This window comes from Ctenocephalides felis, unplaced genomic scaffold (genome assembly GCF_003426905.1).
Source record: "Ctenocephalides felis isolate EL2017-DRISC unplaced genomic scaffold, ASM342690v1 CF-g0.4_SCAFFOLD_00845, whole genome shotgun sequence".
Lineage (NCBI taxonomy): Eukaryota > Metazoa > Arthropoda > Insecta > Siphonaptera > Pulicidae > Ctenocephalides > Ctenocephalides felis.
Genome location: NW_020536999.1, coordinates 11,791,826 through 11,809,286, shown reverse-complemented (window position 1 = coordinate 11,809,286; position 17,461 = coordinate 11,791,826). Strand labels below are relative to the sequence as shown.

General features: G+C 28.0%; 2 protein-coding genes across 2 annotated transcripts in view; one reads left to right on the top strand and one right to left on the bottom strand.

Annotated features, from left to right (window-relative positions):
* The window catches only part of LOC113363977 (mycosubtilin synthase subunit C), a 425,226-nt gene that overhangs the window by 20,729 nt on the left and 387,036 nt on the right, over positions 1-17,461 (top strand). The window lies entirely within an intron of this gene.
* Positions 5,852-17,461, bottom strand: part of LOC113377851 (thyrotropin-releasing hormone receptor) — a 79,689-nt gene continuing 68,079 nt past the window's right edge. The window contains exons 3-4 of the mRNA XM_026618292.1: positions 14,017-14,702; positions 5,852-6,537 (exon numbers count right to left, since the gene is read on the bottom strand). Of these exons, the coding sequence (XP_026474077.1) occupies positions 5,852-6,537; positions 14,017-14,702 (1,372 nt within the window). The remainder of the gene's footprint in view (positions 6,538-14,016; positions 14,703-17,461) is intronic.

Sequence of the window (17,461 nt, the reverse complement as noted above, 5' to 3'; positions counted from 1 at the left end):
CGAGATATGCGTGGTCGATGGGTCGTTGGCTCCACGCTCAATACTAGTATTTAAATAGGTGCTATGTTCTCAGAAACACATATTGCGATTTTGATGAAACTTGGCACATATTGTTACTGTACCTTAATAAGAATGTGACAAAAATTTAAAGTTGGGACGTCCAATAGTTTTCGAGATATGCGTGGTCGATGGGTCGTTGGCTCCACGCTCAATACTAGTATTTAAATAGGTGCTATGTTCTCAGAAACACATATTGCGATTTTGATGAAACTTGGCACATATTGTTACTGTACCTTAATAAGAATGTGACAAAAATTTAAAGTTGGGACGTCCAATAGTTTTCGAGATATGCGTGGTCGATGGGTCGTTGGCTCCACGCTCAATACTAGTATTTAAATAGGTGCTATGTTCTCAGAAACACATATTGCGATTTTGATGAAACTTGGCACATATTGTTACTGTACCTTACTAAGAATGTGACAAAAATTTAAAGTTGGGACGTCCAATAGTTTTCGAGATATGCGTGGTCGATGGGTCGTTGGCTCCACGCTCAATACTAGTATTTAAATAGGTGCTATGTTCTCAGAAACACATATTGCGATTTTGATGAAACTTGGCACATATTGTTACTGTACCTTACTAAGAATGTGACAAAAATTTAAAGTTGGGACGTCCAATAGTTTTCGAGATATGCGTGGTCGATGGGTCGTTGGCTCCGCGCTCAATACTAGTATTTAAATAGGTGCTATGTTCTCAAAACACATATTGCGATTTTGATGAAACTTGGCACATATTGTTACTGTACCTTACTAAGAATGTGACAAAAATTTAAAGTTGGGACGTCCAATAGTTTTCGAGATATGCGTGGTCGATGGGTCGTTGGCTCCACGCTCAATACTAGTATTTAAATAGGTGCTATGTTCTCAGAAACACATATTGCGATTTTGATGAAACTTGGCACATATTGTTACTGTACCTTAATAAGAATGTGACAAAAATTTAAAGTTGGGACGTCCAATAGTTTTCGAGATATGCGTGGTCGATGGGTCGTTGGCTCCACGCTCAATACTAACATTTAAACAGGTGGTATGTTCTCAAAAACACATATTGCGATTTTGATGAAACTTGGCACATATTGTTACTGTACCTTACTAAGAATGTGACAAAAATTTAAAGTTGGGACGTCCAATAGTTTTCGAGATATGCGTGGTCAATGGGTCGTTGGCTCCGCGCTTAATACTAAAATTCATATGCAATGTTTTTCTTTACTTTTTGGTTCATTTCTAAATGTGCCGTGGGCCCCTATTTTTATTTTGTAGACCCCCAAATTTTGTTTTCCCTGCCGTGGACCCCTCGAAAGTTGCCATGGACCCCAGAGGGTCTATGTGGACCATTTTGGGAATCACTGATTTGACCTCCTGGTCAAAAAATAAAAAAAAATCACTTTTGATTTTTAGACGTCCACCATAACTTACCTTACAAGAAGTTAATGTTGCTAATTATCTTCATTGACAAATGTTTAATACTAGAAAAATTTGCAATATTTAAAAAAGGCATAAGTGATACTTTGTTTTCAAGCCAATCGCGAAAACTTCTTCAAATGTTAATTTTGTAAATTAAGTTAATAATCTTAATCAATAATGAGGTTAAGCAACTTGAAAAATCTGAAAATTTGACAATTAATTATCATAATTAAGTTATTTGTAGGCCTGTAGTAAAACCATTAAAGTCTTACGGAAACTGGTTCAATTATAACAATTGTTGATTTTTGAAAATTTGCTTTTAGAAAATACTCCGAGTTAACCTGTTTGTTCGTTTTCAATGATGTGTAATAAATCTACTCGGAATACTTTTTTAATCACTATTCATTAATTCATTTTTTATTGATTAAGTCGGTTATTTACATATATCGGGAAGTTTATGCAACTTGCCTTAAGGCAAAATGACACTTTCAACTAGTTACTTTTATTTATTTATAAAATAAAAACAAATCGATTTAGTACAGAGTTTATTTAAATAATGTTTGATATGTACAAATTACTCTTATTATTACAATAATAGTTAATAAAATTAGTTTTGCGCAACATTTACTACATAGGCGAAGCAATATATTTTTAATACTATATATCGATTATAGACATTTAGTAATATGTTTATTAAAATTATATTCAATATTATAAAAAAATCTTACAATTTCCATCACGTACCAAAATTAAATTTTTAATATATTGTTATACTTCTATATAAAAATTATTTATTCAAATTCCAAAGTTTATCTTTATGTTTAAAAGTAAAGCAACGATACAATCATTTTTACTTATAGTAACACAAATATATATATATATATATATATATATATATATATTATATATATAATAATAATTCTACTATACATATTAAATAGTTTATACAAATGCTACTTAAATAAAAATATCGCATTTACAAAGCTTAATCTAATTAGTAACAAAATATATTAAGAAATGTTAACTTTTAATTTACTGAGTAAAATTTAATTTACTAAGTAGACTTTTATTAGTTTACTAATTCTATAAAATAATTATAAATGAAGCAAATTTTGGTGTATCACATTTTATTGAAAAATTTCTTTTAATTTTTTTTTTGGTATTGTTATATTGTCTTAAAAATTTATATAACTATCGAATATTTTTTCATAGGCAGTGTAATTTTGAATTTTTTTTTATTGTGGCAGGCAGTATTTTTTTTAAATTTTATTTATAACTAGATAAAATTTAAGAAGTTTTTTTTTATTATGTATCTATATATTTTAATAATGGTTTTGGATACAAAGTTTCTTTGGATAATATTTATACTATATTTGGATGATATTTGAGATCAAAGTAAAAGCATAATTCAAGTTTATTTATGATTTTCAGATTTTTTGACTATATTATGTACGTTTCGATACTGTATGTGTGCCATCATTCAGTATGTTTAACAAATTCTAAAAAATATTTTACATAGTTTAGAGAAAAATACAAAATTACTAGAAAAGAGATTATTTAAGGGCCAACGAGCACTGTTTTAGACAGTAAAAAAATATATACATTTTAGTCACACTTTAAAAATAAAATAAAAAAAATATATATAAAAAATAAAAAATAAAAGTATTTATATTTTATTCAACAAATTGTTCAAATAAAAAATTAAATTCATCAAAAATAAATTTAATACAATTCCAGTATAAAATAATATATAACAATAATATAAATCATTAACACATTAAGGATTTGACATTGTAACACTCATTTCGTTTATTTATACTTTTATTGTCAATTTATTTAGAAACCTTATATTTGACTAGACATCAATATATAAATCTAAATTTAATTCATGAATTCATTATTATTTATATTTACATACTGCTATATTTTGGAAATTATTCATACTAATATTCGAATTTGGTTTTTAAAGCCTTAAACTTTTTGGTATTATGTTGACGATGCAAAAATAAAAAAAAGTAAAAATATTTGGACATATGAATTAATTAATAATATTTCACTAATGATTAAATGTATATTTATAGATTTTTTAGATTATATTATTTTATTTTGGTTATTTAAATTAAGATTCTAAATTTTGAATGGATATAAGAAGACATTTTGTCAAATAACTTTTATGTCGAAATTTTGAGTTATAGTTATAACTGACACAATTTAAAAAAGCCAGGACAGCTAGTATATACTACATTTATTACCAGCTTGATTTCCATCGTCAACAATATATTTTCAACTTCTTTATATATTTTATAATTTTAAAGCACTATGCAAATCTATTTAAGCTCACATTTACATTTAAGTATATAAAAAATTATATAACATTAATTATGTATAACATATACAGGTATTTGCATAATTTGAAATAACCGGTATGAGATCATTATTTAAAAAAAACATTATTTAGTAAATGTCAATTTTATTTTAATTATTTCAAAGGAAAAGTTTGTTTTCATCAGAAAATCTTTGTATTATTGAAACTTTTGAAATTTTTGAAATCGGTTTTTAAGAGCATAAAATTAGAAAATTGAATTTTCTGTTTCTGAAACATTATATATATATAGATACTCCTTTTACAAAAATAAATTTAATTTCAATGATATTTTTTTCCTAAATGATCCCACACAAGTTCAAATCTATATACAAATTAAAGCTAATTTTTATTAATTAACATCTACTTAATCAGTCTATAAATTTACAGTTTTCTTAAGCTTTTTCTATATTTTAATTTGTCTACTTGATTAATGAACTAGATAAATTGTGATAAAATATATTTATTATTAATGACAATATTTATTAAATTATATCTGAAATATAAAAAATTTCTTTGAGAAATTCTTCAATTCTTCGTGAAATTGATTGAAAATATTTTAAAAAATTAAAAAGTTTGCTACTGGTAATGAAAATATTAATTAAAATTGAATGTTTGTTTTTAATTTTATTTAATATTTCTATTACCAAAGTTTTATTTAAATTATTTAAAGTATTTTATAACAATCAAATATTTAAATCTCAAAGTTTAATCAATAACAAGAATATTATATATTAGATCGTAAATACTAAAAATAATTACAAATCTGAAATTTGTACGTAGAAAATTTTAATAAAATTTTCTCATTAGTTACCCAAAACAATAGCGAGTAATTCTGCAAAAATTATAAACTAAATTTTATGTAATGTAATGTATGTATGTAATGTATGTGAACAAAATTGTGTAATAAATATTCTAAAAAATTAATATGTTCGATATACTACTTCTACATTAATATCTAATAACATCAGACCTAAGTTTATTATTTTTTATTATTATCCAATACGTATTTCAAATTATATGCTTTGGTCCTTTTTGAAAATATTATAAAAGTATTAAAATATATTTGTCTCAAAATTATTTAAAATGGTGATTATTTACAAACTCATTAGTAAAACATTATAAAATTTATTTTACAAGTTCACAATAAAGAAAATTTATAATAAAAAATATTAATATTTTTTTTCAAATTTTTTTACCCAAATTGGCAGGATGGTTATGGAAAATTTACCATTTCAAGTTAACACATTCAAAATAAATAAGATTTTTTCAAAGATAGAAAATTCAAAAGGCAATTTGTATGCCATTCTGCCAGCCCTCAAAAAAGAAGAATCAAAAAAGTTTCAAATGTGATTTTTCCAAAGATAACATATTCAAAAATAATGTTCCATAATGCTTTTTCTCATTTTTTTAGATAACATTTATTCAAAGTTGCGACCAATTGCGACTTCTTCACTTTTTCTAGGCCTCCAGAACAATTTTACCTTTTTTCTGCAACATTTATGTTTCCTCATTGATGATTAAGACTTCCTCAGCCTTGTTTTTGAATTGTCTAAATTTACGATTTAGACATTGTACAATTACGATTTTTCAATGCGAAATTTTTTCAGCATCATTTTCTTTTATGAAGATATAGGCCAAAAATCAAAATTTATGTAAAAAAATCAAACAATTTGTACCGAATCAACAGAAATTGTGCAACCCCAATACGTTTTTAAATTTTGGGGTCAATTTTCTTTATTTAAATTTTTGTTGTGTAGTGGAAAAATACATACAACTCTTTACTTCAAGATACTTTCGAAAACTTAAATTCTATTTGAATTCAAGAGTATTGAAACTTGTCCTTTATCACTAGACAAAACTTTCTTTAGCAAACGACAACTCATGCACGAGTTGCGATTCTTCCAAACTCCTCACATAATTTTGCTTATTATTATTCTTACTACTTCTGTCAGCACAACTTCTAATCTCATCAGGATCAGTATTACTAGGAGCTTCAACACTACTAATCGGTCTTGGTTCAGCATCATCCAAAGTTTCTTTCCGAACAACAAAGTTGCAATTTGCTCTTATGTTTAGGAGATCCTGCTTTTGCAGCTTTTTGTGTACTGTATCGTCTCCAAAATGAATCAGTATTGCTGGATAAAGTACTAGAAGTCGTTCTAAAAGTACTTTTTCTACCATCACTCGAAGTGGTGAGGCGTCGGAGTTTGTGACAACCCAGTAGTTTCATGAAACCTTCTCGGAACTTGGATGACATCAAGTTGTATAAAATCGGGTTGATGGCGGAGTTTATGTACAGCATAATTCTGCAAAAATAGAGCAGGATGTAGTATCCTTCCAAGCCCAAAGACATTATGGTTTCTGGTGGAACCACTATTATCCACAAAGTCAGGGCACGAAAGGGCATCAGACACACGAAAAACGACAAAACAACAGCTCCTAACATCACCACGACTTGCCGCCTATATTTGTATATGCTGTTACCGTTTTTTCCGTGTGATACTGCAGTCATTGGATTTTCCATAAGGTTTTTGGCTATTATGGTGTATAAAATGACCAAAATAGCAAGAGGGATGAGAAAAAATACGGAAATCGAAGATATGAAAAATAGAGCTGGCCAGAAGGAATCCGCTTGGGTCAGACAAACGGCGACGATTGATCCGTCGAAGTATTCCTCGTACTGGTAAAGAAGCGACCACCAGGATTGGACTGAAAAATAAAAAAAAATATATAAAAATACAGAAACACGTAAATTTGTAGGGCAGTTTTGCCCCAATAACAGAACTTATTTTTCTTGGTAGTGAAAACTGTGAAAATAACTATATATTTGCAAGTTCAAAGCTTCTGTTATCATAACATTCTTGTGCATTCTTGCTTGTTCATATGTAAAATACGCCTGATTGCACAGCAAATAGAAACACATTTTTACAACGCTATGTTATGGGCTCTGTTACGGCAGAATTGCCTCATCAATTTTTAAATTAAATCTGGAAAATCTTATAACATTTTCCAAAATCATATTTTATCATTTTTTAAAATATTGAATGAATTATCTTTGAATTAATTTTATAAAAACTAAAAATTTGCAACATAGAATAATAACTAGTATTGCATGGTATCGTGCCTTAAGGCAAGTTGCTGGAACTTGCCGTACCTTAATAAAATATTCGAGGAATTTTAAATGTTTTCAAATATAATATTATAAATACTGTAACTTTTATTATACGTATTTTATAGACGAAAAATAAGACCTTATGAATTGGACAATGACGTCTACATAAGTTTACATGAAAATTGAATAAACAAAACTAGATCAAGCGAAGTTGGAATGAAGGATCTTATCTCACATTTTTAAGAATTATATAAAATGAATTGCAAAGTTAAACTTATTTATTGTAATTTCCTAAACATCATTTTGCTTTATGAAAATATAGACCAAAAATCAAAATTTTTGTGAAAAATCAAACAATTTGTACTGAATCAACAGAAATTGTGCAACCCCAATACTTTTTTAATTTTGGGGTCAATTTTCTCTATTTTAATTTTTATGTGGAATTGAAAAATATATACAAAATGTTTTACTTCAAGATACTCTCGAAAACTTAAATTCTATTTTCTGCACTCTGTGCTCCGTATCTCCAAAACAGCTAGACATGTCTTTGCCAAAAACTAGTCAACATTATTTACCTATCAGTAAGATTCGATTGCTTTTTGAATTACTCAAATCGGTTGAGAGGTACTCCCGAAATCGTCGACGAAAATTAATTTTTTTCAACTTTTCAATTTTTTTCAACTTTATGCTCTTAGATCAAAAATCAAAATTTCTGTATATAATCAAACAATTTGTGCCGAATCAACAGGTATTGTGCTACCTCAATACTTTTTTAATTTCGGAGTCAATTTTCTTTATTTTAATTTTTGTAATGTGGATTTAAACTAGTGGTGTATAGCATCATGCCTTATGGCAAATTGCTGGAACTTCCCGTACCATAATGAAATATTTGAGGATCATTAAATATTTTCAAATAAATTATTATCAATACTGTAACATTGTTTAATATTCATAAGCATCATATAAACTGAATCATCTAAATATCAAAATCTCAGGGACCGATTCTGCCGCAATGTTATGATAAGGTCATGTTATGAAGAATTTTCCATAGTAATATAGACAAAAGTTATGCGGTTGGTGTTCAGGTCAGGCGAATTTCTTAGGTTTTCTCATACAAAACATAACCTAAAAGCCGCACAAATGTCAAAAAAACGATGTTAGATAAGTGTGTGTTTCTGATTCCTCTTAGGTAAGATACGAGTGACGTTGCAGTTTATGCTTAAAACGCCGGAATGAACAGCAAATACATGATATTTTGACAGCATTCAGTATGATTCATTCGCATAATGTATGGGGAGTCGGAGCGTAACATGCCATGCCGTAACATTTCTCTGTTATGCGCAGAATCGGTCCACAATTTCGGTTAATTAAGTCAATTATCACGCATTTCGGGAAGTTCATGCAACTTGCATAAGGCCACTTTCAACTAGCCTCCTATTATCATTGTACACGACTTTACCGGGCAATTTATTTCGAATTCACTAAACTCCTTATCTCTCATAATAAATATAATAGTTGAAAAACTTTTCAATTTATATCCTCAACTTTCTTCCGAGAGACTTTAAATGCATCTCCTGACGACTCCTTCCTTCGAATTTTGTTTTGTCTTATCTTTTCTTTACACATGAAGCTGACAACATGGAAACGGTGATTTATGATGCAAAAGAATATGAAATCCGGGACCGGAATTTTGTTTTATCGAAGGTCTTCCTATGTACATCGACTTATTAACTTCCCATGGGGTAAGTTATTGCAATCGTCCAAGAATCGAAATTGAAAATTTATGCATATCTTCACGTTTTAGAGGTTTCTGAACATTTGTGTGTGTGTATGGATACAATTTTTTGTCCATGTTTTTAGGCGCACGGATCAGCCGATTTCAGTGATTCAAAAAACATTTCTTGCCTATTAAAAGGGATTGGTGATTAGTTTTTGGCAAAGGCAGGTCCAGCCGTTACGGAGGTACGGAGCAAAGAGTGCAGAAAATAGAAATCGAGTTTTTGAGAGAACGGAGTATCGGATTTGAATGATCTAAAAAACACTCAATTTGTAATGATTGGAAAAAGAGGTGATTAGTTTTTGGCAAAGACAGGTCCAGCCATTTCGAAGACACAGAGATAAATGTTCAAAAAATGGCAGTTTTTGAGTGAACTAAGAATCTGATTTGAATGATCTAAACAACTTTCTGCGTGTATTAACAAAACAATTGCTTTTAGATTTTTTTTTTGATATCGAAAATAATTCGGATTTTAATTTGAATTCTGGCTAAAGTTCTAAAGCTCACTCATATTCTTCAAATAAATAATTTTAAGTTTGCAATTCAGTTTATATAATATTCAACTGCACAATTACGTATATCATCACCTTGATATTATATAATGATTTAAATTAATGGTCATATTTTTTACACAACTAGAGAAGTTAATGTTTTCTTCAAAAAATCCGGTTCGCTAGTTTTGTTTTCTCGACGTTTCAAGCCATTCTGAATCGTATGAAACCAATTTTGGAAAAAAGTATGTGTGTATGTGTGTGTGTGTGTGAACAGATTTTTTACCTTGAATCAACGTTTTCTCAAAAACGGCTTGACCGATTTCAAAAGTTTAAAAGTCATTCAATGTATCTCTATGAGTGTTAAACTTTTCGTCTACATTTAAGCTCATACAAACGAATCAATTTTAAAAAATCAAAAACTGTTTGAAAGATATTAGTTGGGAATGATATCGATTAGTTTTAGGTGAAAATTTACCGAGCCGTTTTCTTGTAATTAACTGTTAAAAAAAAATTAGGCCGATTTTTATAAAACTTTTTTCAATATATATATCATGGTCTCATAGAACTTACTGAAATATTACGGCCTTACGACAAGTAGTTTAATTTTAAAAATTCATCAAAGTTTGAGAAAATGAGTAGTTTTTTTGACGTTAGCTAAAATTAAAATTAGACGATTTACTTTGTATAACGATAGAGTACTTGGTCTTAATGAACATACTAAACTAAACCATTAAAGTCTTACGGAAACTGGTTCAATTGTAAAAATAAGTGATTTGTGAAAATTTGCTTTTAGAAAATACTAATAGTTAACGTTGTGTTAAATTATGTGTAATAAATTCACTTGTAATACTTTTAATCACTCATTAATGAATTTATTTTTTATTGATTAAGTCGATCATTTACACATATCAGGAAGTTCATGCAACTTGTCTTACAACTAATTTTATCTCATTTTACTCTGCTTTCCTTTATACAAATTTTGGGCGCGCAATTCAAATAATATCAGTGATTTATTTTCTCACCTGTGATGTATTAATAATATATTAAATTACGTTTTACCCAGTGAAGGCAAATCTGTTTTTTTAACACGTTAATTGCCACGATTGCACCAGATTTTTTTTACATGAGCGAAGGTAAATTTATTAGATGACCTAGTTAAAAATTTATCAAAGAAACTTAATGCATGAATGAAAAATTTCCTGGAGAGCACTATTTTTATACCACACATTTTTTCCTTTGTTTTTAATTAGAATATTTGTTACAACTGTTAAATAATCTAACATCTAGTAACAATAATGAACAATAACATAAATTTAAATAAAAAGGGGACCAAATTAAGGATAGTAATTACATTGAAATAATATCCGTAGTATGATGATTTAGTATTTTCTACCACACATGACATTATAATAAATCCAATTATCTTCTTGGCGTCAAACGCATATGGCTGACGTGGCAACCAATGTGTTAAATACTCACCTGTTCAATTATTTAGTACGATAAGAATCATTGAATATAAATTATATTTTATTACCTAAAAAAACATGCTTTTCATGATTTATTTATTATAAATGCAAACACAAAACGAATATTATTTTATTAAATAACATTTTACAAATAAGTTTTACAAATAAAAATTAAAGTAATATAATTTTAATATAATATTCCTCAATTAATAAACAAAATATAATATGATTATTATGAAATTTTACAATAAATATATAAATGCATTTTGTTACATATAAATATAATATTACATAAAATATATATTGATTATTCAAATAAATAAAATTTATTAATTTTTTTGAATGGCATATTTTGAATCGTTATTACATTTTTAATTATTAACAAACATAATTTTATATTTGCATAATGAATACAAGTTTTAATAGAGTAAAATATAATGCAAAAAGGTTTTAATGCATTTCCACAGTATTTTTTGTATAAATTTTTTTCTAAAGTGAATTAGTATATTTTTGGTATTATTTAATAATTTATTTAAGTAAATGATACTAAATAATTCTTCTAAGTATTAAACTGCTTCTTTGAACCTCAATCAATCAATCAAATAAAATATTTATTATTGTTGCATTTGTTGTAAAATAAATCCTATATATAAAAAAAAATGTCAATTTTAAGTTATTTTGCGATGAATTTGTGACTGATTCTTAAAATAATCTTTCTTTTCTAGAAATATGATAATTTTTTCTTAGAGTTTAAGTTTGTTTATTATTTTTCTAGAAAATTTATTATAATTTTACAAACTAAAGCTTTCATTATTGAAAACTACTTAAAGCTATATTTCTTTTAACATAATACTAAAAATATATATAAATTAATTAAATTTACTGACAAAAATGTTTTAATACTGCTTACAAATACAATTAATAAACTTATTAGAATTTTAAAAACATTCTTTTATTTAGTTCTCTTTTGTTTTTTGTTTTTTTTTATTTTTATGAATTTATCCATTATATAATATAATATTTATCAAAACATAAAGTTTATGGTATTTTGAAAAAGTAGATTTGTTACAGAATTGTAGGCTGCTCAGCTAAAAAAACGTTTATATAAAAAATTAGAAGTATTGTATATATACATATATATATATATATATATATATTATATATATATATATGTATATATAATTTTTAGTCTTTGGCATAAAATATGTGATTACATACCTAACAATTCGTATTTATACATTAACTCAAAAAGTTAATCCTATCAGCATTACTAGATTCTTAAATAATAAATAATATTTTTTTAGATAATTTTTAAAGCAATTATTTACTATTATTCAGTTGAAAGCAAAATGTTACATCAGTTGTAAAAGACACACTTTTGTTTTTCGATTCAAATATTTTTTGTCAAACAAAAAATTACGTACAGGTTTAATTAAAAGCTTATTTTTTAACTAATGCAACTTGCCTTAAGGCTAAATATAAGGTGACCATACGTCCCGGCTTGGTCGGATTTCCACGACATGTCCCGAGATTTTCTAAAAGCAAAAATTGTCCCGGATTTAGATCTTTTGTCCCAGATTGTCCCGGGTTTTGTAAGAAAAATCTAGGTCTAAATTGAATCTTTGCACTTGGTAATGAAATTATCAATTAGTGATATTAAATACGCTGTGAACGAGAAATATATCAAATACACAATTCCAAAGGCAAGTTAAAATAGCATCTCACATTAATAAATTTGAACTTTCAATTCGAAAATCAACAAAAATTATAAAAATTTCAAATGAATCATGAAGTAATTTGAACAGAATTTTATACAATGTTCAACAGCGAAAAAAACCTGGATGGAAGAATATAAGAAACTAGCAAACCCGACGAACTCCGTTTCGCCACCAAATGATTTCGTGAGAAAGATGAAGAAATTTTTTGTTTGTTTTATATTTGAGAAGGAAAAATTTGATTTTATTGCACAACAGTAATAAATTTATTTCGATTACAAAAATGAAATGTTTTTTAGTTGAACTTCTCTAAGTAAATGAAAGTGAATCCGCAAATTATCTGTTTCATTGAAGTGCTCTTTGGTAAACCACATTTTTTGTTTTTTGTTCTGACGTTGGCACAAACAAAGCGCATGGTTTCGCAACTCGTGAACAGGCAACGTATAACTGCCCATGTGAAAAACAATGATTTTCTAAATAATCTATTTGAAATTTATCCCGCAAACACTAAGCTATTGGCCTTGCGACTTGTTATTGCGAACGCAAGGCGAACTGGAAATTGCAATCGTTTGAAGTCAAACGGAAGACCAGTCGGAATCATTGGTATGTCACCAAATCGCCAGCAATTTTTGATTGAATGGTGAAATTCAGTGCGTGGTCATTATTATTCTTTGCGGCAAGAATTGCTCGTTGACTTAACCAAGCATAATTCGGATAATTCTCACTAATGTGATTACTCGAATTTTTAATTACGGTGCGTGAAGTTCTAGCAATTTGCATTAAGGCACGATGCCATGCACCACTAATTTTCTTAGCTATAAACCTTACGGAGCCCAAGACCTTTCCAAAGAATGCAAAATTATCGAAATCTGAAAACCCGACTTATTTGTATATTTATGTAGATATTATAACGGCATAGGTAAAACAAGAGTAAGGCGTATAATCGAATAAAAAGTTCATACTAGAAATCCGTATTTCTTAATTTAAAAATGGTTCACTAAAAAAATGTATTCTTAAGTAGTATGTTAGTTTAAAATCATATTTAAGTTATTTAGCAAAACCCACCTCTCCTGTCCCGTGTTAGCATAACTAAAAATTGTCGTTCCGGTTTTGACTTTAAAAAAAATGGTCACCTTACTAAATGCTTTTTTGCACAGAGTACTAAGAAAAATAGAGTAAAAAAGATTCCACGTGATCAATGATTGAGGAAAAATCGATGATATATGTTATATCGATGTGTTGTTATGGCTACGCTTTGTTATGCTTGTTTCTTGGTAGAGAAATTGTCTATCTAATTGCTGTACGATCAGGCATTTTACACATAAATCTGTATGTTACAAATGCGCTTCATGAAGATGCAGTTATCATAAGATTTATATGTAAAATATGCCTGATCGCACGGCAAATGAATATCATTTTTACAGTTTTTACTACCAAGAAATAAGCATATCAACGCTATTTTATCGTCTATGTTACGGCAGAATTGGCCCAAAAATGTTAACAAAAAGGGAGATCAGTTTGAATTTACTACATTCTCTATATCTATAGGCAAAAAATTGTACGCAAAAATTAGCATAATATTTGCAAAACAAAAACATATTTTCATATTTCTACTACACATTGCAATCAGGCAACACAGACTCATCAGTATGCTGCCTCAAGAGCGCCTTCTGCGCATCACTACCCGCTGGCAACACTACCGAAGTAGAACTGACAGGCGTCACATTTTTATGTTTTTTCAAAGACTGTTTGCTCCTTCCACTTGCACTCGTACTTGTCGTCAAAATAGTACCACTTCGTTTCCTCAAAGGCCTTCTCTCATAACACCAGCAAAAACATCCACAAACGCTACTAAAACCATCCCTGAATTTTGACGACATCAAATTGTAGAGGACAGGATTCACAGCTGAATTTAAATAATGCATGGTGCGACAGAAGTATAAAATATTATAATATCTTTCCACCCCTAAATGCACCAGGGCTTCATCCGGTGAAATTATGATCCATAGAGTCAACAATCTGAATGGGAGTAGACATACAAAAAACGCCAACACCACTGTTCCCAACATAATAACCAAGTGTCTTCTGTTGCAACGTTCAGAGTGTTTGTTCGGTGCGTCTGCGATTAGTTCGCGGGCTATCCGCGCGTACAGCGCCAATAATATTATGAACGGGAGCAGAAAGAACACGGAAATGGTCATCAGGAAGAACAAAAATGGAAGCGTTTCCGTTGCTTGTGTTACGCAGGAAGATGCTGTTGTGCCATCTGCATAGGTTATGGTGCGGAAGTCTGCTACTGCTAAAATCGGGCTGGAAAAGGGAAAATATATAGATTCATATTGCGGAAAATTTGTATTGGAATTATTTAAAGATGGTGTACAATTATTGTTGTAAAATTTTGTTTTGTTGCATTTATGAAAAAACAAGTGCGAAATGTATGATAAATTTAAAGTATTCGACTTTCTCGGGAAAATTCTATTCTAGATTTTTATTTTTTGGTATTTTCGAAGTTTAAATATTCAATAATGCTTGTACAGAATTTTTCAAAATTAAAATTAATTTTTCGGTGGTATAACTTTTTAACTATGCTGAACCTCCTTTCAGCAAAATTTTAAACGCGATTTACTTGCAAGTGTTGTTTTCGATACGACACCCACGATTCCTCAACTTTTACTCGACCGATTTACTTGAAATTTTTACAGTGTCTTCTTTATAAATTTTTCTTCAGTATCAACAACACTCATTTCAAAATTCCGATTTTTACAATTTAAAAAAAAATCGAAACAATACAAAAAAGTTGCGAATTTAATAGATTTAAGAATAATAATATATTTTTTTTCTTCGGATTATTTGGAGGCTAAAATCATGTGTATGGTCAGGTGCCAATTTTTTGACACGTCCCCCACTTCATTACTCTCTAAAATTAAACTTTTTGAATATTTTTGATTTTTAATTTTTTCTAAATTTTCAAAACGTATATTAGTAACTGATAAATATTGTTTCTTTTTTGTAGCCCTTTCAAAAGTCACACAAAATTCTTCAAAATTAGAATAACCATTTATGTAAAAAAAATCCTAATGTTCAATCATTTTTTTTGTAATCGCTTTTTTATTTTCGTAAACTATATATTAAATAAACATACGTAAAATAAATAATAAATAAATATGATTAAAAGAATAGAGAAAACTGATTCAAGGGCCTTAATAATTAATAATTTATCAGCAATTTTTCCAATTAAATAGAGATTAAAACTATTACTAAGACAGAGCAATTAACTATTTTTATAAAATATTTTTTAATTTTAATTTAAGCAATTTAATTATTTCAATGCAACAAATAAATACACTTTAAGATATATCAACAAAAAAAAAGATTTTATATTTGCAATAATCAAGACTAAAATTATATTTGTTTAAAGTGCAAAATATGAAAAATTAATTAATTTTAATTGAAATGGCATTGAAAAATAGTTCAAAACTGTGCCAGAATAAATATAAAAATAAATCTCATCATAATTTTCTAGTTTAATACTTTTCTGAACTGCTTCGAATTAGCAAAAAAAATAAATTTGCAAGTAAGGACTATTAACTAAAATATATTTGTTTCAATTATTTTATTATTTTATTACTTATAATTATTTTATTTTAATAAAAAATCGGTCTTATATTAAAAAATTACAAACTTTTCTAAGTTTTGCTAATCGTAAGTTTCTAAGAACAGAACAAGTAATAAAATCAGCTAAAAAACTCGGCCAAAGGTTATATTTTTATTTTATACATGGTGTCCCAGAACTCAACGTCAAGCCGAAATGGGGTGATAGTATTGATTATAACTGTCATGAAAAAATTTGACACCTCTCAAAGTTTACCAATTAGATACATAATTTTATCAAAAATTTAAATTTTGAAAACTGGCATGAATTGTGTCATTATTTTTGGTCCTTGAAATGTTATCCTTATGATTACGAATTCAAAGATTGAATGAATTAAATAAAAATTAACCAAAATAACCAAAAAATTGTCACATTTTTACCAAAGCTCTAAGTTACACGTAAAAATTCATAATTTTTAAACTAGATTTTTTTTTCTTTTTTTTCATGACAGTTATGGCCAATACTATCACCCTCATTGGGTTGACGTTGAGTCCTGGGATAAATATATATTGAGAGTATATTACATGTTTTTTCTATTTAATAATGATTACATAATTGTACACCATCCTTAATATAATTAAATATAATTCAAGCTTACATTACTGTCTCAGCAGCTGTTTGCTTCCAAACCAAAAGCTAAAATGTTTCCTCCAAGAAAATCCAAGAAAGCTGCCAAAACTCCAATAGAACAACACACAAAAGCGCCGAACACATTTTTTTTTGTTAATATTTAGAAAAAATGTTACACAGATATTTTAGATAACAAAGGGTTTCGAATGTACATAATATTTTTCATAAGAATTCACGTATTTTTGTATTCGAGTAGTAAAAATGGAATAGCACAAGGCAGGGAACGAGGGTAATTAAAATAATTTCAATTAGCCTTGGTGGATGTAATAATAATTATAAGATAATTCAATTTGACTTAATATAATAATAAATATATAAAAGATAATCTGGGCTGAACCTTTGATTATTTTCACTATACTTTAGTGTTACGTGGAAATATATTAAAAATTCTACAAGGTGATTATTTTCACTATACTTTAGTGTTACGTGGAAATATATTAAAAATTCTACAAGGTGATTCTCTACCACAAGGGTGATAAAAATAATTTATCAATTTTAATTGGACATATTGGATGTAATATCTAAAATAATTTAACTTTGGCCAAGATAGTAATAAATATATATAAAAAGATCTGACCTAAATATTTTACTATACTTTTGTGTTTCGTGAAAACATTCTACAAAGGTGATAAACAAAAATTCTACAAGGTGACATTTCTTAAAACCAAATTATGTTAACTAATTTTGCTACAAGTGATGATAAATTTAAGTGCTCCAAACTAAATAGACTACTCAAAAAAATATTATGCACATTTGTCTACAATCCTCTGATACCGAAAACCATCTG